The following is a 25,783-nucleotide window of genomic DNA, read 5'->3' as shown; positions in this document are numbered from 1 at the left end:
ACAATACATAGGAAATGTTAGGTGGGTTTGATTTTTGTATGTAACCTATCAGCTTTTGCAGATTCAGCCACCATGTGCTCCAGTCAGTGGTGCAAACCAGCGCATCTGAAGCATTAACGCTATTGTGACAACTGTTTTATGTTTTATTTATTTATATAATCTAAAAATGGAGAAGCATGCTCAAAAGCTTAGATTTATATTTCCTCTTTTGACCCTAAATGATCTGTCTTTTTACTTGTTCCTTCCTAACTATGTGAACCAATCGACTCCTTTCATCATCTTACTTCACCTCAGCTAGTTTGACGGTACACGAGGCTCCGTCTAGCTACGTGCCCATGTGTAAATGACTAATCAAACACTATAATGTAAAGCTGCTTGAACTGAGCCAAATGTAAGGTGTCTGGGGGTAGAGTGGGAGGGGATGTGCTGGAATATGCCTGCACCGACTTCATTTTCATGAAATTTACAATTGCCCAACCCAATTCAGCCTCATTGCAGCTGTCAACAGAGATAAGCAGCTCTTTCATGTCCGCTCAAATGTACGTTTTTCCACCTCGGACATGCACAAATCCAATTATGTTCTAATTGAGTGTTACAAGGCTCATTGATTGTGACAGAGGCAGCGCAGCAGACTGAGCAGGAGAAAAATATCCCCAGTAATTAGCTTCCTGCACCCAGGAGGCCTTCAGGAGCCATGATTTAATATTGAGGCAATATTTCTCATTATTACTCAATTTGAATTGATTTTAGCAACAATGAAATGTTAATATTTACAGAGAAAAAAAGGAAGATTAAAAGAAAATACATCTAGTATAATATTAGACACTCTAATTCACTGATACGTATATGTGCTTGTGTTTAAGGACAGCTGTCAGAGCAGATTGCTGACTATGTTGCATGTTTCCTGAAGAAAAACTGGAGTCAGCAAGTTAATAATTCTGATGGTATGTTTTTGCACATGGCGTGATCACTTTGTTTCCTCTAGAACTGTCCTGGAACTGAATTATTAGGAAACACCAGGAAGAGTATTCGCTTGTATGGAAAGGTCACAAGAAGGTCATCTTTGCCTGGTGTGTGATGAACACGTCTGTTCACTTCAGGAAGCGTAGAAAGTTTACACATTTCAGCAAGTGGCAGCCAGGGGAAAAAGAGAAGGTGAGATGTGTCTCTGGTGTTGTCGGATGTCCAGAATTGGTGTTTCCCTTAATAGTCAACATGCAATCTTCTCCACAAAACCTGAGTTAAAGCTGCTCTTCACTAAGGCTCTGACTTCATGAATAGAGGCAGTGTACAGCAGCTGCCCTCAGTGCATCAAAAGAAAGCACAGTGAGAAAGACATGAAAGCTACAGCTGTGACAGATATCTAGTGTTGTTGTTGACAGGTTTGATATCAGCCTTTTTTTTTATATCTGGGCTTAACACAAGCACAGCCTTGATCCTTCTGAAGTAATAAATGTGACCCCGATTGTACACCGCAGGCTGATTTTACTTAAAGTACAGACAATTATAAACAGGATGCACACTGTATTTTTGACAAGTGCATGCCCTTTAACTCACACATTAAACGTCCCTCCAGGATGGCCTTCTCTCACTTGTGCGATAACATCATAATCAGGAACATTCTGTCTCAGAGGGATGCTGAATACTGTGTTCCGGCCTGGACAACTGTATTTCCTCATTATCAGGATGCCCCAATAACCTCCAGTTGATCCAAAAACGCTGCAGTGGGAGCACCTCCAGGAAACAGCAAGAGGGATCGTATTTCTCCTATATTAGCTTCTGCCTCCCTGTAAAATCCAAAATTAAATTTAGAATCCTTCTACTAATAGATAAAACTCTTGATGACCAGGTTCCATCATATCCTAAAGACCTTACAGTGCCATATTATCCCAACAAAGCACTTCTCTCTCAGAGTGCAGGTTTACTTGTGGTCCCTAGAGTTTCCTAAAGTAGAATGGGAGGCAGATCTTTCAGCTTTCTGGCTCTTCTGCTATGAAACCAGCCTCCACTTTAGGTTCAGGAGGAAGACACCCTCGCTACTTTTAAGATTAGTCTTCAAACTTTCTGTTTTGATAAAGCTTATAGTTAGGGCTCACTCTGGTGGTCCTCAGCTATCACCTAGTTCAGCTTAGGCCACTGGGGGGATTTCCCATGATGCACTAATCTTCTCTACTCTCGCTTTCTGTCTCCAGGCATGCATAAGACACCATTGCATGTCACTTACTTTGTGTCTTTTCTCCCCTGTAGTTTGTGTTTTGTCTTCTCTGAAAACATCTCAGACTACAGAATTACATGTTTTTGGTCTGTAATTATTGGCCTCACTAGCCTCCTTAGTGCTTTTTGTTCTTTTATTCATTATGTGTTTCTTTGCTCTCTTTTCTTTCTCATCTTCACCCTCACCCAGACCGGTTGAGGCAGATGGCTGCTCTCCCTGAGCCTGCTTCTGCCAGAGGTTTCTTTTTGTTAAAACTGTGTTTTTCTTGCTACTGTTGCCAGAGCTTGCTCAAATGAAATCTTTAGATTTGTTGGGTATAATTTAGTAAGGTCTTGATGATTTATGTTGCACTATAAAAATAAAAATGAATTAAACCTGAACCAAACTGGTCTTCATGTTGTATTGACAGCATCCAGAACCAGTCTGAAAGATGTCTCTATCACCAGGTTGCACAGTTAGAACAAACACTAGCATTACTGATGAACTTCACATCTGCTCCGCCTCATTCCCATCCAGCTCACTGGGACCATAGACTGTCAGCGGTTACAACTCCTCCGCACTGTGACGAAACTATAAAATTTCTGTTCAGCTTTTTCAGAACTCGCTGATGCAACTAACGGGAATAATTCCCTTTTTGGCCTAAAATGTCAACAGAGCAAAAAACCCCAGCAGGCTGCCACAAAGGTCACTGAGTATACATGACATGAAGATGCAGCTAAAACACAAACAATATCTGAGGATGAAAACTTTAAATATTTGTTGCAACCAAGAGGCACTCACATGGCAACAGCTTTGTTCACCTGTAACTGCACTGAACAATTCATATTAGAAAATGCACCTTAAACGTGACTGCATTGTTCACCTAATCAGTCACCTCTATATGTTTCACAACAGTTTAGCATGCAGTTTGCATGCAGCAGCACTTTTATGATGCTTTCATCACAACAAGATAGAGACAGTTCAAAGTCTCACCTTAGCGCCGCAAGAAGGGTCTAAAAAAGGGAATAGTTGCTCTTGAGGATTGTTTTTGTTGTTTTTTGCAATAAATCTCTAAGGTGGGTGTGTGGTGAAGAGACATGAAGATTTGGTCATTTGAACCACTTCAAACCCAGAGACAGACAGACAGACAGACAGCAGTACAAGACTAACACAAGGTAAGATTTTGATTTGAGTTTTAGTGGACTAGTCTGGGCTCGTCTGGTGTGATGTTTTGAGGATATTAGGAGTCTAATACAGTCAGATGATGCCCAAAGTCCACCTTATTCGAAAATGTATAAATGGGTGTCGGCGATGAGGTCAGTCGCCAGTCTCTCCACGCCTACCTGGCTCTGTCGCACTCCCACATGTGGTCGGTAAGTACCCAACACGGCGGAGTTTATAAAACTGTCGCAGGTGATATAAAAATAATACACTCACAATAAACATCCACCGGCTGCGAACCTTTACAGTCACTGTTTCCACTGAGAGGCGCAAGTCTGGGTCAGTGATCGTGAACGCACCAGAACGAAACGCAGATTTCAATCGTCATGGAAAAGTTACTGGAAAGTCCGACGCATATGCGGAACAACAGAAGCTCAGGTGACTGAGATACGTGTTGAGGCTGGAAGTTTCTTTGTCCCGAGGACCAAACTCCACTTCAAAGGCATGAAATTTGTCCGTGATGTCTTTTTGAAACCCGAATCCAGCCTGATTCCTGCAGCTGAGCTCCACAGACAGCAGCAGACAGGCTGCTCAGCTGTGGGATAATCTGGCTGCTTTGTTGCTCTGTGTTGTTTTAAATGGAAACAGTTTGAGTTAATTAATTTGAGTCCCTGACTGATAATATTATGGGCAGTAATGTCATAGTGAGGAGATATCAACACCATCTTCTTCAAATGGACATTTTCAGCAGCACTAATGGTCATGATGGGCTCAGAAAAATTCAGGATGAGGCCAGAAATATCAAAAGTCAGTCAGTGCTGAAAACAAATAGCATCTTTACATTTTTTTGTATTTATTTGACTAGTGAAGGATTGTAGCACATCTCTTTTAAGCTCTGTTTTTTTTTTTTTTTGTGATGAACTGAGCCTCTGGTTTAATTAGTCAGTGAACACATGGCTTGTCTCTGTTGATGATGCTGCTGTTTACATCATTAAAAACGGCTTAAATCGGTAATTCAATTATGTTTGTTTTCACAAGGCTCATGCTTAACATAGTTCCTACCAAAAAGGCTTTTGAGACGACTTCCTAAACCTGATACAAGTGAACTGTCTGGCTCAATCAAACCGCCTCTCTGTGATGTAACTGTTCAAAGCATTCTTTGTTCAGTGACCCCTTTATTTGCTGGGCTGCTGTTTCTTTGGGAGCACATTTGACTTGTTGGCTTACTATGCTTGAGAAACTGTGTTTTCTCAAGAGTGCATGAAGGGAAATTTGGTGACGTTTTAAAGTTGTGTGACCATAATCTTGGAATAATGAGCGTATGCTGACATGGAGGCAGTGTTGCAGAACCGACTTAGTCTCAGCCACCTGCAGCTAAATACAGCAGTGGAGCTCTACAGACACACTGCAGAGGAAACATGCAGCTTTTTACGTATGAAATGGTGCACCTAAACATAGAAATGTGAGTGCAATTCAGCATTGCATTGCTGAACTTGTTGCAGAAAGAAAATAATTGGTGCAAGGGTCCAGTAGATGTGTTTCCATGACCCTTGACCTCAGTCTGTTTTTATGACACTCACATGCTTGTGCTGTTCTTCCTTAGGAGGTCACTTGCGATTATTAATTGACTTCAATAAATCAGAAAGACCTACTGGCCAAATCATCACCTAAGAAATGATTTAACTCCCGAGAACTTATATTAAAGGGGAAGTGTAGAAAGTGTGGTAAGAACAAAAGCAAACAAAAACGGATAAAAATGGTGAAAACTATGATGTAGCTACAATAAACTCCAGTGAATCTGGTGTTGCAGACAACTGCAAGAAGGTCTAATATGTAACAGTGAACCAGGAGTCGTGTATCACTGAGGCCAAGATCCAACCTGGTCTGATGAGATAAACAAGGACATGTTGTCCTACTAAACATAAGTCATATAAACAAGCCATGTGGATTTTTTTTTGTGACTTCAGGTACATGCTGTATTGATGTTTGGATAGTTTGTTGATTTTTTTTTTTTTGATTATTCAGTTGATTAAGCATTTAGCCATAAAATGGTTGGGTGATGTAAAAATGCCCACCACAGTGAGATCCTCAGATGTCTTGCTTTGTCTAACAGAAATCCCAAAGACATTCAGTCTATAATCGTAAAAGTGGAGAGGCTGGAAGTAGCAAATGTTAGGAGAGTGGGAGCTGTCTGTAACAACGTTTGCTTTTCTGTCAATGATGCAACTGTTTTTTGGAAAAGACATTCTTTTGACAGTTTTAACAGATTACAAAAGGTGTGACCACATCTTTTGTACTCTGTTTCATTCATTTATCATGTGCTCTGTTGAAAACATAGATTTTTCCTCTTTTTCTCATACTATCTCTACACCTCTAGTTTACAGGATGTCTTTCTTTGCTGATTGGCCATTATTTTTAACCAACAAGATACCTGTGTAGCCCAGTAGAGATGAAGGAATCTGATTTAGAAATCTATTTTCATACGAATATGTACTAGGACACTGCTATCTTAATTCATCTGCACAAGACAAAGTACTGAGTTGAATGAACTCTTCCTTGATCCTTATCAAGCTGAAGGTGCAAAGTTATGAGGTGATGTGAGGATCTGTCCAACTGGTTTTACTGAATGCTTCCATCGTGCGCTGTTTGACTCCATATGCAATGGTGATTTCCCTGGATTTAGTTTGGGTAACCTTTCACGAGTGTAACTGAACCATGACTGAAGGGAACAACATGAAAATTTCCCTGTTATCAACGAGGAACTCCCATATCTCTGATAGGAAAGGCTCATTGCTGCCAGCTGCCCACACAGTCCAAGCTGGAGTTTTATAACTCTGCACACCTGACCACCGCCAGCCACAGGTCCAATAACAAAACTCCAAAAGTAGATGTAATCCCTGTAAGCTGCAGGTGGCCTTGAAGATTGGCTACCCAGATCTCCACATTTTTCCCTCCTTTCCACACTGCCCCCCTCTCACTCTCTTCCCCAGGCTCCTGGTGTGGTGGTAACCCTCAGCTGAAATAGGGCCTTTGCAGGGTGGAGGCAGCAGGCTGCAGCCAGGACCTGTCACATTACTCTCAGCTCCGCAGAGGGACCAGGGCACCTGAATACAGACTGAGGGAGGGTAGCAGAGTGCGAGTGAGAGCAGACCGAACACAGACAGACGAGGACGCCTCTGCAGCAGTAACAGAGTCCAAAGTGGGACTTGGGAGACACCTTTTCCCCTCGAGACAAGGGGATCACAGCTGTGTGTCGCCAGAGACTTCGGCTGAAAGTACTCCAGCTCCTTTCTAAGACGAGGGATCTGTTTAAAAAGAGGAAGCACAATGGACAAGGATGCTTTTCAGGACTATGAGTATCCAGACCTGGATCCTCCGCCAACCAAAATTGAAGCAGAGTAAGTACATACTTAGAATCTTTCTGAAGACTCAAGTTTACGTGTTTCACTTTAAATCTTGTAATATAATGTCAGTTTGGTTTTGTATACTTTGTCGGTGCATCTAGAAATCACTACTATACAATGTGTTTATTCATTTAACATTATATATTAGCAGTTCTTGAAACTTTTCTGAACAGTTTTACTGTGAAATGCAACTCTCATTGAGCTATTGGGTGACACTTGGCAGACTTCTCCTCTGCCAGCGTCAGTCTGTGGTCTTGTTTCAGTTCATATTATTTGTCATGTTGAAACTATATCATTTTCATGTTCCAGGGTGCAGCTTGTTCTGGAAACTGGTTGATTTTTCAGCCAGTAGAACTCCTTAGGGTATAATATGAAAGTACGAACAAAACTTTAGTGCGATCTACCCCAAAATTTTGTTAACGGTATGTTATTGTGCACATTTTCAACCACAGAATCTGAAAGTGCAGCACGTTGGAGCATGCTTGAAGCATCTTTCTTTGCTTCCTGTCCCATGACGCAGCTACTTCCTATTAGTTTATTATAAGGATGTTCTAAATTGCTTTTCCATCACGTTCCCACTAATACAGAGTGCTTAATGGACCAGTATTGATATTTAATAAGGGTCTCAGATGAACAATATGACAGAAATATGATGGAAAAAGCCGCCATGTTTAGCTAATCAACTGCCTGACTCTGGTGAGTTGTGGCTTCTCTGTGGCCGCTGTTGTAGCTCGGTTTCAGTTTTAACTAACTGGTTTGTAAACACTAAAATGTCCCGCTGTACATCCTCATCAGCCAGCTCTCCCTCTGCAAATGGGAATTTAGACATTTCCTTGAATTAATAATGATCTTCTCTTAGAGAGCCGAGTTACAAATCTGCACACTGTTTGGACAACTAAGAGGCATTAAAACATTTGTTCTGGAAGCTGCCGTCTTTTCACTCACAGATGATACTGTGTATATATAGGACAATAATAAATGAGTCTTCCAACCTGGAGCTGATGCATGAAGCCTTCTCTGAATTGTAATTACAACCCCATGACCAAGCATTCCTGCTCTTTTCGTGCACAGAAATGTGAACATAGGCATTTGTTGTTTTCCTGTGTCACGCTGATACCAATCCGTTTAAATGCAAATCTCTGCTGCGGGATTTCAGCTACAAAGTTTCCAGCCACAAACGGTCCTGACAGTGACGTGTGAAAAGTTTAGTGAAATACGCTAAAGGTCAGCTCAGTGACTCAGAGAATTAAGTTTTAAGACTCTGATTATTTTACTTATGTGCAAATGTTTTTTCTTCTCTTTTCTTTAGAGTAATCCCTCCATGTGACCCTACTGCTGATGACAGGCTCTATCACATATGCATCACTGCGATATCTGTAAGTCCATCTTCCTGCTGGATTAATGTGATGCCACATTACACTGTCCTGCTATTCACCGTCCTTTAGGTATATGATTTCACAAGTGTGTCGAATGATGTGCTGCTTTGAGATATCACAGTTCTCACTTCCTCGATAAAGTCAGCCTTCACCCAGGAACATATTTGTATCCCTTTGTGTTTCAGTTATGGAGAAGAACATCTGAAAAAGTTGTGCACAGGTTTTAATGAAATTTGATGAAATGTTGGGCCATGAGCCAAAGAACAAATAATCCTGGTGTAGATCTGAGCCTGAGGAGCAATTGCAGGATTCATATTGTAACACGGAGGGCTTTTGAGTGCGCTGACTTAATATGTCAGATTTAGAAAATGGTGCAACTTTGTCTGAGCATTTCACTCAAATCACACAAATTGAGTAATACAAATCCAAACTTAATGTATAATAATCCAGCACAGGCTTAGTATTTACTCCTAAGTACAATTTGGTCAATCTTATCAGCATTTTAACAAGTATACCTCAGTACTGGTTACTGTTACACTAATTATTGCTCATAATGCTGGACATGTGCATGGATCTCTCCTGCACTGTTTACACGATGCTGCTTTATTTTCACTTCCTCTTGCCCGTTTAAAGATGGTCTTAGCTGCTTCAGACTGACCCAACATAAAGCAAGGCATTCCTCCCAGCCCTGCGTTTCCTGAATGTGTCGCAGGTCATGACAGGTCATTGAACTCTCGCTGGTCAGTGATCCTGACTGATGACAATTCATTCAGAGCGCATCCACAGGGAGCACTCATGAGACCTTTTGTGGCTTAGACTCCCCTCATTTTTAGTCTGAAGCCGGGTGAGGCCTGAGCCCTGGGGAATCCATCGCTGCATTGTGCGCTACAGACGACACTAACTGAGGTGTCTTCTCCTTTAGCTCGTTGTCATGCTGATCCTAGCGATCTTAGCGAGGCGCATGAAGGTGGGCGACAGACAGAAAGGACTCCCAGGTTTACTCAGGTGAGGCTCATTTTAGTGTCGTAAAGTTGCATAAACGGTGTGGTTAATGTGATCTTGAATAGCCTGCACCTACAGAACCACATAGCACATCAAACTACATATTTACCCTGCTGCTACCATTTTCCAAAACAAGGCATGGATTTTCTATCCACCTGGCAGTTATTGGCTTCCATTCACTTCACTATTATATTAAGTTTTCATGTCTTTCATATTAACCGCTGGCCAGATTGAAATGAATACTTAATTTAGCCCACTATCTTCATTTGGTCAGTTGTCGTATCATAAATCAACAGCATACATGGATGTTTAAGATTATGCCAAAAGGTTGGTTGTCATTTTATTTGCTTATAAAGGTTTTAGGTAGCTAATTCTGAAGTCAAGCTCCTCGCAGTTTCCCATAAGCACAAGAAAACATCAGCAGGGAAGAAATCTTCTGCACTGTTTTAATCTTTTGACTGGCTGATTTGCAATTAACTCACAAACGAACATCCAAATCTTCTTCAATTGAGCTGCTCGTTGGCCAAATGATAAAGCTGTGGTCACTCAACTTGTGTGTAATATTTTGTTTTTGGATCTTTGTGCTGATGAAAGCTTTCATGCTCACTGACTGAATTAATAGAGATTGAAAATTGAAAGATTTTTCTGTTTCAAGCAAGGTTACAGAGTTGATTTCCATGCAACAATGACATGAATGGAAGCCAAGGGCAGCCTGTAAAGTAGAAAATGCAAAATGTCTGATATACTTTTAGTTAGTAGTCATTTTAGTTAGTAACATCTGGTAGAAATAGAAATATGGTCCATTTTAGGTTTGATCCTTTCTCATTCGATCAATAATTTGAGTCTGGTTACATGTGAGCTCTAAATGTTTGCTGCTCTATTTCACAGTCCGGTCAACTTCCTGGACCATACGCAGCACAAGGGCCTGGCAGTGGCTGTATTTGGAGTGCTCCTGTGCAAACTGTGGGGCATGATCATCTCGCCGCATCCCCTCCCCTTCACCGCAGACTCCCAGAACAAACGTGAGGTCATCTCGGTTCTTGCAGCACTGGCATCAGCCTGTCTGAGTCACTCTTTACACACTGTAAACCTTCTAACGCCACTTCAAATGTTTGTTTTCAATAAATTACAGTAAGTTTGACTTCTACTTTAGAACTGAAAATTGGAGAAAAAAAGTAGCAAAGTGTCTATAAACATTGTTTGTTAAATACTGTATCTGCATTACATAACTGGATTATTTTGTTTCCATGTATCTGTTACTTTGGAGTTTGATGGTAAGCGTTACAAGAAGCTTTGAGTCTGAAATTACATAAGAAATGACTGTAAGGAGTCGGCCTCCTGCTACTTTACACAATCCCCAAACAGTGGAGGAGGAAATACAGCAGACGCTGAGCACTGTGTGATCCTAATCAAATAGTTTCAGCAAGAGTTTTGAGGAAGTGTTAGTGTGGAGTGAAATTAAATCGTGTAGTTTGTCAGGTCTCATATCTCAGGGTTCAGTAAATCACAAATGAGTGTATATTCCTTTTGATGTCCTGGGTCTTCACACACTTGTGTTGTATTTGCAGAGAACTGGGTGATCCTGGGAGTCTTCTACTACCCCGCACTGTACTACCCTCTCCTGGCATGTGGCACTTTACATAATAAAGTTGGCTACGTACTCGGTAGCCTCCTGTCATGGACGCACTTTGGAGTTCTGGTCTGGCAGAAAATTGACTGTCCAAAGACACCTCTGGTAAGCGAAGATCACTTTCAAAGCCCAAATGATTGCTGGAGAGAACAGACATGCAGAAACAGTTCCAGGATTTTTACCATTCAGTCACTTTCTCTGCTGTATGTCTGTCAGAGTATTAAGGATTATTTCAAAAACAAAGCTAGTTTGTTCTGCTCTGGAAACCCTTTGACGACCAAACAAAGCCGGTCTGTGGCAAATGTAAGAGATGGGATTTGAAAAGGTGAATATTAAGCTTTCAAGACAGATCCACAGATCCGCGGTTGGGGTTTTTAAACCCAATCCTAGATTTTGTGCCACATCCAAGTTGTTTTCTGTACTATGAATGGCTATGACTCAAAACAATTAGTTCCACTGTCTGCTAGTCTTAATCAAAAGGCTTTGTCCCAGTTAATCAGTTTAGTGTGTGTGTCAGTTGAAGAGACATCCAGGCTGCACTTTGTGTAATGGCTGTCTTTATTTAATTTTTTTAATGGTGGTGAGGCTTCAGGAGGTTAATCACATAAAGACAAAAAAATACATTACAGGATATTATATTTAGTAGTTAAACTATTAAGTCCCAGCATTTTGTTAATAACTAAACCGAAATATTCAGAATAGATTTGCATTTTGTCCAAAACAATATATACAGTCAATGAAGGTCTCAGGTCTTTGTGTTTTGATGATAGTCCCATTTGGCCAACATGCAGACTCTACACACAAAGCTATTTTTTGTCAACTTTTTGTGTCATTTTAAAACAATAACTCCCACGGCAAGTTGCTCGGTGATTTAAAGTCTTCTTTTATTCCTTTGCAGATACACAAACACTACTCCCTTTTCTCCAGCCTGCCTCAGATCGCTTGCCTGGCATTCCTTAGTTTCCAGTATCCCCTGCTCCTATTCAAGGGCTTAAAGGGCACTGAAAAGAACAATGCCACAGAGGTAAGTTTTGATCTGACAGAAACTCTCCTGACATGCCTGCTTCAGGACGGCTGCACGGCTCTTATGCCGCTGCTTACGTAACAAACCCATGCAAGTGTACATGTTGATTAATAGTGCCTTTTTGTAAGCCTGAACTATTTTAAAAACTAGGACGCACATTTAATCTGAATATTTGCACATGAGAAACCTTTTTATAAGCTGCTTGCTAATCAGTGGACTTAGCATGCTCGTCCAGTCTAGGCTGCAGGAAAATGTGAAGTCCGACGCAGCACACCGGTGGCCTAATCATTTTAAGTAGATTTGACGTAATTGGTTTATGCTATGCTCTTGATCAGATTATGAAAAGGTTGCCTTGTTTTTTTCACCGCGGAGACACAATGCTGTGTTTATTTGATGCTAATCTTGGTATGGGTGTGACAAAGCTGGGTGAAGCGATTACCTGGAGTTTGACTCACCCCCTGAACCCCCCAGCTTCCTGCACAGCAACGTACCTGACACCATAAACCTGACTGTTAGGAGCACGGAGGCTTTCCTCATATGTTATGAATTATGAAATGCATTTTACATTTAACCTGCACAGTGGATGGTGGTTAGCACTGTCGCCTTGCAGCTAGAAGATCCCCAGCTTGTGTCCCCGACTTCCCGGGATCTTTCTGCATGGAGTTTGCATGCTCTGCCTGTGCATGTGTGGATTTTCTCCAGCCTCCTCCCAAAGCCCAAAAACATGCTGAGGTTAACTGGTAATTCTAAATTGTCTGTAGATTCTGTAGATGTGAATTTGAGTGATTACCTGTATATGTAGCCCTATGATGGACTAGTGACCTGTCCAGGGTGTCCCCTGCCTTGGCCTTAAGTCAGCTGATAGACTCCAGCTATCCCCGACTCTAATGAGGATTAAGCGGTGTATAGAGAATGGATGAATGGATTTTAAATTTAAATATTACTTAATGGCACAAACTTTCAAAGGGATTTAGGAATATGAGGGCCTTAGAGAAGCATTTATGACCCCTGACATCATACTAGTTTTTCACCTCTTTATGTAAGCACTTTCTCCTACTATCATTTGGTTCATTGCATTTTTGCTGTTTCTTCAGGATCTCAGCAGCAGCTACTATAGAGATTATGTGAAGAAAGTTTTCAGTAAAAAGAAGGCCTCCAAAATCAGGTGAGAATCGGAGCCTACTGGTTTGCTGTGTTGCCTACATCTCCACTTTTCTGTTTTTCTTCTTATCTTTTGCCAAAATGTAGTGTAGTACTACAAACAACTTGAGCCATATTTCATTTTTAATGTAATTCTGAGGTTAAACATAGCTGGAGCTAGTGGCCTGGAGCTGTTTTACTTTTCAGATTTGAGTCCAACTTACAGAAAGAGGCTGTGTAGACTCATATCAATGGTTGTGTATTTTCCAAATTTGGAATCACTGTTAAAGATGGATAACTACAGGACAGTCACATGAGATAGTAGAGACAACATTCATAAGAGTGTGGCAGATAGTTGTATTAGATCTAATAAATCATCTGATGATTTGTTTTGCTGTATTTGTTAGAATACATGAATGCCTTGTTGCACAGAAGAAATGCAGTGAATGAGAGGAAGTCAACAAGAAATAGCAGCTCTCAAACGTTCAAGAGGGATTTCCAAGAAACTTTATCCAGAGGAAATGGGTTGAGGGCTCCTTGACATTGGATCTTGATGAAAGAGAATTCAGCTGACCGGCTAGTCACCTTACTGAGAGAGAGTCAAACCTATTTTTAGAGTTTTTTGGTCTAAAAAAGAGAAAAAAGCAACATGCAGAGTGTTACGACCCCTCCCTTTCTGCTCATGCAGGTGATCAGCTGCTGCAGGAGCTGGCAGAAAAGGAGGGTCGTTAGACTAATATCTGGCACCTGGTAGAGATTTAGGTGGCTACAAAAGCTCACCTCTCACTTATTCTCTCTCTCCTAGCTTGGTTTGGTTTTGGTTCGGTTGGTGATTACTTTTGCACTTAACACCAACACACACATCTTCACTCACTCATGCACTCCACGCATTACCGATGTAAACATTTGTCACATCTCATTCCTTTTGTCTTTAATTACTTCAGATATATTAAAATATTGTGTTTGTATTTGAAAACCTGACTGGTCTCCCTTCCTTTGTCACATTCACTGATCCGGTTTGTGACACAGAGGCTGTTCCTTTTCCATTTGAACAGAAAGTTCACCTCCTTTTCAAGTCAACATATTTCCTTCTAATTGATGTGCTTCCAGATGCTTGCCAAAAATGCTTCACTGGTTGTGGTGTGTAATGCAGTGATTAACTGCAACTATGTTTATCTTTCACCCCAGCACGTCGAGCGCAGACAAGCCCAAACTCCCTCAAAGAATAATTGATGCTGTGAAGTCATACATTTATACACCAGAGGACGGTAAATATGTTGTCTTGTTTTATACTTGGTCACACCTTCAAGTGTTATTATCAGGACCCGATAATAACAGAAAGTTTGAGTCCTTAATGTACATACAAGGAGGCAGAAAAGGTTAATTATATAACTACATACGTAAACAGCAGCACTAAACAGCAGCTTGTCAGTAAAGTTCTTTCTGCAAGCTGCAAATACCCAAAGAGTGCCAGACTGTAACAGGGCAGGAAGTGCTGGCATAAATAATGAATGGGTTGTTGCTTTATATTTATACACAAGGCAGCTATGTACAATACTTGCATAAATACACATCTGTACACAATGCAAACATGCTTATTCTTATCTTAGTTTCACTATTTTTATTGCCAGTAACGCATTGTACTTATATTTTATTGCTCTTTCTCTTATGTAATTTGTTTTCTGAACAATACCGGGCAAAAAAAAATTCCTGCGTGACGAATAAAGTCCAATCTTGTGTTATCTTAGATTTATGTCTGACGAATTAAGCAGTGATTAGATATGTACTTCTTTTATCTTCAGCCAGTGTTGTTTTTAACACTTAATTGTTTTTCTTCAAGCAGCTTTCCGCTTTCCACTGAAGTTGGCTATATCTGGTGTGGTGTCTTTTATAACCGTGTATCAGGTAACCGCCATATCTACTGTTAGACTTTAAAATCCATGTATATTATGGAAACTATAACACAATACATAAGGATGCAGTAATAATTGTACACTTAATGTGATATGGCACCACTGGGTGTTGATTGTCAGTAATCTCTCGTGTTGAAAAATTGAATACACTATAGTATCTCTTAAATTTTGATTATAATGAGCCAGTCCTTACTTTAACTTCAGTCAGCCTTTTAACCCTCATGCTGTCCTGCGGATCAAAACTGACCCGTTTTAGTTTGAAAATGTGAAAAAAAAAAAAAAAGTATTTTCACAGTGAAATTTCCGATGTCCACATTTTCAACATTTTGGGAAATCCAGCCAAATTTGTCAGACTTTGGTTGATTTTTTTAATTTAATTTTTTTTTTGTGAATGTTCTTAAAAAAAGTAGAAGTTTTACTGATGTGCATGTAATCACTTAAGATATTTTTAGGAATTTTTTTGGAAGATGTTTACTCATTTTTTGCCAATGTTTACAAGAATTTTCTAGCCAAATTTGGGGGATTTTTTTTAAAAATAAAACTTTTAAGGAATTGTTGGAATTTTCTTCCTGAAGGTTTTTGCAAATTTTCGGAAATTTGGGGAATTTTTTCGCTGAATTTTTGGATTGTTTTCAGACAAGGAAACAATATTTTTTGGTGTCCGTAAATGAGGACAACAGGAGGGTTAATATCATCAGATTGCATTTAATGCTATTGTACCACTTCAATGGCAGTGTACATTCTGTATTTACCCGATAATAAGTTGATTGTCAGTAATGGCGGATTCAAATACAGGTTTAATTTCAAACTCTGTAAAAGCAATTTCATTATTTTTCTATAGTGCAGTTCTGGTAATAAATAAAGTTCCTGGCTTGTTTTTCTTCAGGTGGGCCTCCTGTTGATCTCAGCAGTGGTGCCGTCTCTCCAGATTGCTCGTATGGGAGTCGATGAAGACGTCGCAAACCTTTTAGCTGGTTTCAAGATCATGCTGTCCCCAGACAAACATGAAGTGGTCCGAATAGTGGTTTATTACATGTGGTGTGTAGAAGGTGAGTGAAAACAGAGCCGCTATTAAGTGATATTTCACAAGTTGCTGGTACATTAACGCATTCTTTCTCTTATGCTTGTTGCACATGTTTCATAATACTAACTGTACTGTGAGCCGTCAATGAACGACATCCCTCCACGGTAAACAACATGAATGTCATGTGCTCGTTTCCCTGCAGTTTGCTACATCTCAGCTATGACTCTGTCTGCTTTGGTCAACCTGGCTATGCTCATGAGGTCAATGGTTCTGCATCGGTAGGTCTGAGAATTAAACAGTGTAGTAGCTCTCTTTCTCGATTTTTTTTTTCTTTTCTTTTTCTTGGCAAAGTTCCCCAGAATTGTGAATGTGCTTTGCATTCCAGTTCCTTCATTATCATGTCATGCTTATTATAACGTAATAGAGTACTAATCATCCAGACAGAGAAGCGCCCACTCCGTGTTAACTGCTGCTACAATTGAAAATGGCTATTAGGATGAGAAATGAAATACTGTGCCATTACCATAAATTACATCGCACCAAAAGAAATGGGTTTTCCGAGTTGAGTATTGAAATGCATTTCGGCAGCATCCCGCACTAAATTACCTCTTCAATTTACTATGTAATTGGTGCATTTAGTAATGAATCGACTTATGTATTGCACAGCGCTGCATTGTCTTGATTGTGTTTTTCTTTCTGTAGGTCAAATCTGAAGGGTCTGTACCGAGGAGATATCTATAATGTTTACAACTGCCAGAGAAGCATCAGGGCTTCCAGGCCAGCATTGGTCTGCTGGATGGGATACACCAGCTTCACGGCAGCTCACATCTTCATCGGTACAAACACACACCGATAGACACTTAGTGAAGCCAGAATTATTACTTGACTTTTTTATTCTCCTCCAAAATGCAGCTATATCTCAGATTTTGTGCATCCTGTGTTTTGTTTTTTGCTGAATACAGAATACTTCCCCTTAAATAGAGGTCTGTGCATCATATCATACATGCTCTAAGGATAAAACATTAATGACTTTACCAGTCCAAGCTTTCAGCATATCCTCCTATATTACCTGTAGGTTTTCTGTTCAGATGCATAATTGTATCTAAATGGATCTTTCTAGCCAACGACTGGGGTTTCCAATAAATCCTCCCTTCACTATTATATAAGAGAGTGGGTGTAGATCTGTTGGATGCTGGACAGGCTCTAAGTGGTGAAGCCCTGAAGCTCTGATCTTCCCCCCACAGGCATGATCATCCAGACCATGGTGTTCTTCCTTTGCCTTCTGGTCGCTGTCTTCCTCATAATCATCCCTGTGCTGCACAGACAGAATCTGTTTCTCTTCCAGATGCTATGGAGCATGTGGTGAGCATTGTCATAACTCCAAAGTTTGGCCATGCCAGAATTCCCTTCTGTGACGGCACAGTCATGTGAAATGCCTGAAATATTTTCTTTATTCTTCTGCTTTGGCACATGGAGCAGTTTTCAGTCAGCATCGTGGTTCATTTACATTGTACAAACATAGCACTTGCTCTGATAAGTTCTTGTTTTAAACCTTGTTTGTGGCTTTTGTCTCTCTTGTACCAATAAACCAAATGCTTGATTGATGATTTTGTTTCAGGCCCTTCTGGCTGATGATTCTCCTGGCCGTGTTGATTCAACACATCACCGCCAGGTTTTGCTTCATCAAAAAAACAGCAGGCACACGAGACCTCGACAACAGGTGAGTTACAGTATTTACTGTACTACTTCACTGTGCTTTACTCCCTGTCTTGTGTGATTGATGCGCTCCAACTTCTCTTACAGGGGTAATCTGTTCCTGCTAACATACCTGCTGTTTCCAGTCAATGTTCTGATCGGGGTGCTACTGGCAGTGTGGCGGCTGATCATCACAGCCCTGTTCAACATTGTCCACATGGGACGTGTTGATATCAGCCTTCTGAACCGCAATGTGGAGGCGTTTGACCCTGGTGAGCCACATATTCTGCACCGTGTAGTGACAGTGATCAGCGCAGCCATACTGTCATGGTCTGGTATACATGAACATGTTACAACATCAGGCCAAATCTAATGTCATGGATGGCTAGCTTGTACTTTGGCTGTCTCAGCAACAAAAACATGTTCTGCATCAACTATGTGTTTACCTAAATAAAAAAAACAGCAAAGCATTGCTAGGCAGTTCAATTATATTTTACATTTCCCCTTTTTTTTCTCCTGTTAGTCTCAGACACACAGTGTTAACATGCTGATGAGTGCTAACAGCATCCTTTTACATTTAAATAAACTGTCTTCTTTTTTCATATTGGCTTCAAGGGGAAGCAATTTTCCATGAGAAAATGCACTTTTTGTGATCCCACTTAGAGGCTGGAAATTTGCGCCCTATCCACTTTACCCTTCTGCCAGCTCAATGCATCTCCTACGATATCTGTATTCTGTGAGGTGCAGGGACTCTAATTGCCCGGCGGTCTCTGAAATGGCTTCAGATTTAAGGCATCTGTTGTCCGGAAAAGCAGGTGGTTTACAAAAAAAAGAAGTGTGATTGTACAGCCATTATGTGTGATTGCCTCAAAGCCAACATGGGGTGCAGTCTTGTGTGTTTATTGCTTTTGCCCAGTCAGAGTGATTCCCCCCCTCCCTGTGTCTGTCTGTAGCCTACCGCTGCTATGCTCATTATCTGAAGATTGAGGTGAGCCAATCTCACCCTGTGATGAAGGCCTTCTGCGGGATGCTGCTGCAGTCTGTGGGCCAGGACGGCAAAGCTGGACAGAGGTCACGGGATGCTGAAGAGGGTTTGTAGCACAAAACTCAGTGTTCATCACAGACACTCATTCACACAGTCCTTCAGTAGTGCACAATGATTCTAAGTAAGCAGTGCATGTGTTGGGTCTGTTTTCAGTCACAATTAATGCACATGATTGTAAGGAGTTACAGCAGCAGGAATGTATATGTGGAATTTATTCATAACAAGTGCTGCAGGGTGTTTTTGTTAGTTTTTAGACAATAATGGAGCTCTAAAGCACAGAGTAATGACCTCGGCCTTACTTTTAAGCTCAGTCAGTTTATTATTGGTTGTGGCCTTTTCATGACTATAACAAAAATATGGAGCATCACCAGAATATCTGTAAAGCTAAATACTAGTTTAATATCTACATTAAAGGCACAGTCAGATCTTTAATTTCTCCAGAGCTGCTTAGAATTTAATGGCAGGTCACCATAACACATAATCGGATCGTAACACTGCCATGCACGCTCGGGAGAAATGAAAGCTTTGCATTTCTGATTTAATATACCAAGAACAAATTGAGTCTCATTGTGGAACAATTTACAGCCCTGCTGCTGGTCTCAGTCATTTCTGTCATGACACTGAGCCTTCAAAAGACAATGCAGTCGCTACAGAACAACTATTCCACATGTTGTCTTACTAATATGGACCAAACCGTGCATCTTTTCCATGCATTAAATTACCCAAACAGCTGCTTTAAGGCTGGCTGTCCATCTGCAGTGATGCTATTGACACAAATAAGACGTGAGTGATGGCCGCCTACCCGTGTGGTGACACAAGAACATGCATTATAGTGAGAAATTAGCAGCAAAATCCATCAGGACACACGGGTAGTTGTGGAATCCAGGCACAGCTGAGTCCAATTACACATGTGCCGTGGAGATGTTGCTTGTTTCCATCTAGAAAACAATGCATTATCAGGACTAATCTATTGTATTACAGATATTACTCTCGAGTAGCTGATTACACAGATGAGCTACGCTAATTGCCTGTTACATATTCATGCAGCCCAAGGGGCTTAAGCTTTCAGTGTGTTAATGGCAAGCCCAATATGCTCCACCATGCTTGGAGGATTAGAATATGATTGCTTTCTATTATTACTCTTTCTGTAGTATCTAGACAGTCCTGGGTGGCCTACAAAAGAGGCTTTTCCCATTCCAGTTTAGAAAGAAAAAGGTTATCTTTTTATGTAGCTACATATGTGTGTGTATATATGACATACCTTGGGTGCTATCGCTGTGTCTGAACGTCCTCAGGGATCCAGCTGGTCCAGCAGGAGAAGAAACAGCACAAAGTGTCCAGTGCCAAGAGGGCCCGCGGGCACTGGCAGCTCCTCTACACCCTGGTCAACAACCCGTCCCTGGTGGGCACCAGGAAGCACTTCCAGCGTCAGACCGCAGAGAGCTTTCTGAATGGAAGCCTCAACCGCAGCACCAAGGACGAGAGCAAAAAGGAGGCAGCAACCAAGGAGGCCGGGGCCGCCGCTGGCAACTGAACAAAAATGTGACCCTAACTGGCTGCAGAGTCTCTTTTGGTTTGGGTCAAATACCATTGTCATACTATTTGTCCAGACCTGCTGTTTGCATCTGCATTTGGTGAATAAGTGCATTGCTATAACTCAGTGCCTCGTGTAGAGATATTCAGCAAAACTTACCGTTTGGCTGGAGACTCAGAATCCTTCCTGCTCTTCATGTTCTCCTTTCTGTGAGGACCTGAGTCTCCTGTCTGATATGTGGCACTCATTACCCATCTAAACACACTCGTTCAATATCTTTTCCAACACATGTATGTGCTTATTTTGGGATGGAACTCATTTGCACCAGATTTCAACCATGAGGTTAATCACAGTGTACAGTGCAAATTTATAGTTACCCAAAGTAAACACACAGATGTACAAAACACCTTATTAAGAATATATAATATAAATATTCTAGTGAGAGAGAAAGCAAGAACGAGAGCATTTGACTATTTATGAATACACAGAATGAACTGTTCTCATAGACTTGAGTAATACATTTCCTTTCTTTTATTTCTCCTGTTGTATACATTTTGTGTAATGAACCTGTGGAATACCGACTAGAGAAATTAAACTGGATGCATTTTCTGATTCATTTGTAGACTGTTTAGTCAAAACCACTTGCTGCCACCAGCATCATTTTCTATTTTCTAAACTTCTATCCCGGTTTTTTTTTTATTGTTCTCCAACATTTCATCGTTTTTTCCCCCTGCAGTGACACTTAACATTCCGAAGTGAAAATATCAACACTCAATTTTTTCCCCTCTAACTGTGAAAATAAATCTATGAAAGGTTTTCTCTCTTTCCCCCCAGTTATTATCATTCCAAATATTAATTCAGGTCCACAAACGTGTGATTGTTTCCTGTTGAGCCAAATGAGGTGGACATAAGGAAGAATAAAGACAAAGGGAGGCTTCGTGTTGATCGGCGCTTTCAGACGCAACAGTTTCTTTATTTACAATCTGCATGAACACACGTATAGCCCCCAGATTTGACCAGTTTTGTTAGAAAATATGAAAAAGACTTTAAATCAAGCTCCCGTATGAACTTTTCGGAAAAAAAGAGAAGTAAAAACCCATAACAAAAGGCGTAAGAAATACTGAGCTGATTTTTTTTAAATCGATTTCATCACCTGAACCGCTGAATTGTATTTTTTTCTTCAGATGAATTCAGAAAATAACAGCTGGTTTCTCCATTTCTTCCGAAAAGGATCAGTTAAATCCAAACAAATCCAACAATCTGTATAGCTTTATATATTTTATTAATTCCACTTACATAAAATTATATCAAAAAATCTTGAAAGAGCACTGGGTTTTTTTTTTTTGTTTTACAACATGGTTCACAAAAAGTCACTATATGCATCGAAAGTACAAGACAGTGAAGCCGCAGGACGCACGCTGCGCCTTTTTGTTGAGGCTTCGTTGAAATTTTACCGTCGTACAAAAAGAATAATTTCAACTCACATGGCTTTACATCACAGGTAGACAGTCACATCTACAGTCCTATAGACTACACTAAGAAAAAACACACAAGGAAATACGTGTGACATGCCATGGACACGTTCATTGTAAAAAGCGAGAGTACAGCAAGCACCCGTTGATTAAGAGGTTAAAGTCGCACATTATTTTTAAAGCCTTACATCACGTGAAACAACATTTTGTTGGTTAAATTATCCGGAATTCCCCGTCAAGCACAACACAGCCAAACGCTCAATTTCCCTTTTTTTGGACACCCAGGACAGCGGGCGAGGCGTTGCTCTGTGCGTAACGGCACCAGCACAAGTCCAGATATCCGCAGCTCGTATCATTTCATCAAATAGTAATTATTTGAATCCTAATCTGTGACTAGTTTCGCGGAGCCAGAGTGCCGACACCTGAGTGGATGTTAACTGGCAGTTTGGAGATAATTCTTCCACAGCCTGGAGCAGACAGCTCAGAAACTGGTCCCTGATGTCAGTTTGTTTAAAATGGCTTTTTAAATTTTTTTAAAAAAAGATATGGCACTTTTTTTTTTTTGCTTGTTTTGGTGCTCCTAAAATTAAAAATGTAACGCAATTTATTGTTGCCTTTAATTACGCACAACTGTCCACGCCTTGCTGTTTGCACAATTTACGCGTCTGTGTCCGTCCTTTAGAAAGGGAACATTGTGCTGAAAACCTGTTGGTTTCGAGGTTTTGGTAAACTGTGTAAATCTGTGCTTGCATTGTAAACGTTTTTACTGATTTTAACCTTACAGTAGACGACAAATGTCACATGAATCAATTCACAATCTCGGTGATTGTAGGAGAACTTTCTGAGGTAAAAAGGAAATTAATGAGCCACCTGATTTTTTTTTTCAATAATCAAACGCCGCCATCGATTTTTCACGCGTAGTAATGATGTGTGAGTTACCTGCTTGACTGTAGGCTACTTAAAAAGTAAAATATTTTACAATATACCCGCAGACACCAGCGCAGCTCAGCGGCTCGGCTGCTTGTAGTTGCCGTTGATTTCCTCCGAGATGTTGACGGCCTCAGCGCCCAGCGGTAATCTGTCACTGTACTCCGAGCCCACCTCGAACTCCTCCGGGTTGGTTTTGGACGAGGATCCCGGGATAGACTCGGTCACCACGCTCCCCTCGGCTTCCCCTCTCCGTCTCCTTCCTCTCCCTCGCCCTCTCCCTCCCCCTCCCCTTCCTCCCCCTCGCCCAGCTCGCTGGGGTTGAAGGTTTTCTCGGACTCCACGAAAGACGCCCTGGGATCGAAGTCTCGCGTCGTTTGTTTCTCCATCTGATCCGGATTCTGAGCCTTCATGATCAGCTTGTAGGTCTTCCCTTGGTACTTGTATAATAAATGGCAGCAGGTGGCTCCCAGTAAGGGAACGGTGGCCAGACCCAATAGGAAGATGCTCACAACCACGATGATAAGCAGGGAGGGGATCTTCTTTCTCGTGGTGAAGACCACTTGGACTTGGCAGTCCTGCCCCCCATAGGTGAGACAAAGTGTGTAATTGGTGCCTGGCTGCAAGCCGTGGAAGTGGTAGGAATTAACCCCTTCCTCTATGTTGGACCACTGAACCATGGAGTGTCCATTTCCTGTATTCACGCAGAGGTAGAGCATGTCCAGGGTGGTCTTACTGGATGAGGACTGGTACAGACCCACTGGTTCTTTATTCACCGTCTCCTCCTGGTTGTCACTTTGACTGAGATGAAGGTTGGATTTGCTGCTGGGAAGCTGCAGCGGATTTAGCTGCACTTTGGCCTCCGTCTCTGACACCTCCAATGCAATCACGCCAAAATCAAAGGTGTACTGCTTCAGGTCCTCTAAGCTCATGTTGAAGGCATGGTTGGAGATGTATTCACTGCTGTCTCTCACACCACACTTGCTTGCAAACGTGGGGCCCTTGGAAGCACCACTGGCTTGCTCTGTACCCTCACTTTTGTCTGTTGAACCCTCAGGACTGCCTTTTGTCTTTTCTTCCGGTTTAGTCCAGTTGATCACATTGTTTTTGGAGGTCTTGGAGTCTGTAGGCTTTTTACTGGACGGACGGATCTTATCCACGGTGGAGTCGATGATGGAGTTGCTGCCCTGTTTCTGGGTGCCTGCTAGAGCCACTTTAACACTGCTCTCTGCCTTCCCTAAATCATTCACCGCAGAGCAGCTGTAATTTCCATCCTCCTTTTTGCTCATTCTGGGGATGATGAGAGTGCCATTTGAAAAAACAAGGAATCTATTATTGGTTGTTTTGTCATTAATTGGCAAATCATTTATTTCTCCAGTGGAGGGCAAAGGGAACAGATAATTCTGATTCCCTGAAATCACCTCCCAGCTGACCTGTGGCTTGGGGCTGCCTTTTGTCTCACAGTCTAAGATGACCATGAGACCCTCGTAGAGGTCAGTGTTCTCTAGGTTTGGCTGGTATATGATAGTAACAGTAGGGGCCTCACATTCCAGCTTGGGAATCTTTGTGACCATCACACCCTGCAGAAGTTCGGGGGCCTCACATACTATTAAATTTGGCTGCGGAACAGAAATTTTCGTGTTTGCGATCCAATCCCTCAGCCACTCCATGTTGCAGGAGCATGTGAAGGGGTTACTAAAAATCTGCAGGTGGGACATGGAGGTGAGAGCGCTGAAGGTGCCCTCCACAATGGTGGTGAACTTGTTGTTGTTGATGCGAAGCGACCTCAGGTCTTTAAGGGTGTCGAAGGCGTCCTTCGGAAGGTTCACCATCTCGTTGTTGTTCATTTTCAGAAGCTGCAGGGCTGTGAGGTTGTGCAGATCTTCCCATGGAAAGTTCACAATTTTGTTGTAGCTGATGTCCAGGTTGCGGAGCTGAACCAGGGGGGCCAAGGTGTCCGTCTCTATGGTGACTATCTCATTGTGGGCCAGCCAGAGAGAGGTGACCTGAGTGATGTTGAGGAAGCTTTTGCTTTTCAGAAGTTTGATCTTATTGGCAGAAAGGCTCACAGTGGTGACATTGGATGGGAGACCAACAGGTACCACCAGAAGCTCTTTATAAGCGCAGTCAGCGAACTGGTGAGCAAATTTGTCCTGGCAGCTGCAGAGCTCTGGACAGCACTGCACTACGCCAATCACAATAGTCCACAAGGCAAGGAGCTGGAGCAGCCTTTGTGCCATTTTCTGCACCTGCAACCACCAATTACCAGACATTAGACCAAGATTTTTATCCGACACTAATATAACATCCATTAAGTCCCTTATAAGCCTGAAAATGCACTGTGGTTGCTTTTACATCTCACATATATTCAAATGTGTTTCACTGAGTGGCTTTTAAAAAGGCTATCAGAGCTCTTTAACACAATTCAAAATGCATTACAAACTCATAAAAACAATGAGACAAGTGGACATTACAGATGTTTCAGCTGCAGTTATGGATCACACTGAAAACATTAGAGCAAAGTTTGTTTTTGCACACTGCAGTGGAGCTTTGGACAGCCGTGGTTTAACAAAAGCATATATGAGCATATGCTGGATGTATCAGGGTCAGATGGTCTCCTGTTCTGAGAGCCTCCAGACAAACTGGCGCTGTCTATGGTGTTGAAAGAATTTCTTCCTCCTGCAGCTAATCAAAAGGTTTAACTTAAAGCAAGAGTTACATATTTCCATTAGGCCTTTCAATCTGCACATCACTATGGCTTTTTGCACTCAGCCACAAATGCCCTTGTGATTGATCCGAGTTGTAATTGATCAGCAGGGCGATTTCTTCCATCTTATCTTTTATCTGGATGCTGCTCAAGGTGTGCATTTTGCATCTTTCATTTACAATAAACTACCTCATTAACTACTAAATCATCTTACCTGTCAAATGTTAACTTCAATTCCTGTGTGTTCTAAATCACTCCCGGAGTTTACAATCCTGCAGAAACAAGTTTACTAGCCGGAAAAACTCGAGTCCTCATCCGTTGCAGATCCGTTCACATGCTTTTTGCAGACCTGGACAGCGCTGGTGAAGGACGGTGGAGGGAACATTTTCCCGGTGAGTCGCTGTTGCGGTCCGTCGGCGCTTTTTTCCTTCTCAGCGAATGTAGGATCCACTGCGCGCTCCCGCCGCTGCGGAGCGAGAAAAGGAGCCATGAGCGCGCAGCCTCTCCCATCTCTCTCCTCACCATTAAAGATACA

At 41.6% G+C, this 25,783-nt stretch overlaps 2 protein-coding genes across 3 annotated transcripts; one reads left to right on the top strand and one right to left on the bottom strand.

The window, feature by feature from the left end:
• Nucleotides 1–5,852: 5,852 nt before the first annotated feature.
• On the top strand, nucleotides 5,853–20,758 carry stra6 (signaling receptor and transporter of retinol STRA6). Of its 2 annotated transcripts, none has more exons than XM_051951853.1 (17): nucleotides 5,853–6,753; nucleotides 8,069–8,135; nucleotides 9,058–9,140; nucleotides 10,026–10,159; nucleotides 10,706–10,872; nucleotides 11,666–11,791; nucleotides 12,886–12,956; nucleotides 14,120–14,199; nucleotides 14,772–14,836; nucleotides 15,731–15,893; nucleotides 16,071–16,146; nucleotides 16,571–16,704; nucleotides 17,113–17,230; nucleotides 17,487–17,588; nucleotides 17,672–17,835; nucleotides 18,517–18,654; nucleotides 19,904–20,758. In XM_051951853.1, exons 1-17 carry the CDS (start codon nucleotides 6,683–6,685, stop codon nucleotides 20,140–20,142), a joined length of 1,998 nt encoding a protein of 665 aa, XP_051807813.1. In that variant the 5' UTR covers nucleotides 5,853–6,682; the 3' UTR covers nucleotides 20,143–20,758. The 2 variants fall into 2 exon arrangements, with proteins under 2 accessions (XP_051807813.1, XP_022046061.1); XM_022190369.2 differs by having other exon boundaries at nucleotides 5,855–6,753; nucleotides 14,775–14,836.
• Nucleotides 20,759–21,081: 323 nt separating this feature from the next.
• islr2 (immunoglobulin superfamily containing leucine-rich repeat 2) lies at nucleotides 21,082–25,783 on the bottom strand. The gene is given in 3 exon segments (XM_022190355.2): nucleotides 21,082–22,783; nucleotides 22,786–24,790; nucleotides 25,463–25,783. Coding segments are annotated over 2 exon segments (2,160 nt in total). The 5' UTR covers nucleotides 24,782–24,790; nucleotides 25,463–25,783; the 3' UTR covers nucleotides 21,082–22,619.

The sequence above is a fragment of the Acanthochromis polyacanthus genome, chromosome 8 (genome assembly GCF_021347895.1).
Source record: "Acanthochromis polyacanthus isolate Apoly-LR-REF ecotype Palm Island chromosome 8, KAUST_Apoly_ChrSc, whole genome shotgun sequence".
Classification (NCBI taxonomy): Eukaryota; Metazoa; Chordata; class Actinopteri; family Pomacentridae; genus Acanthochromis; species Acanthochromis polyacanthus.
This window is presented reverse-complemented; position numbering and strand designations above follow the sequence as displayed.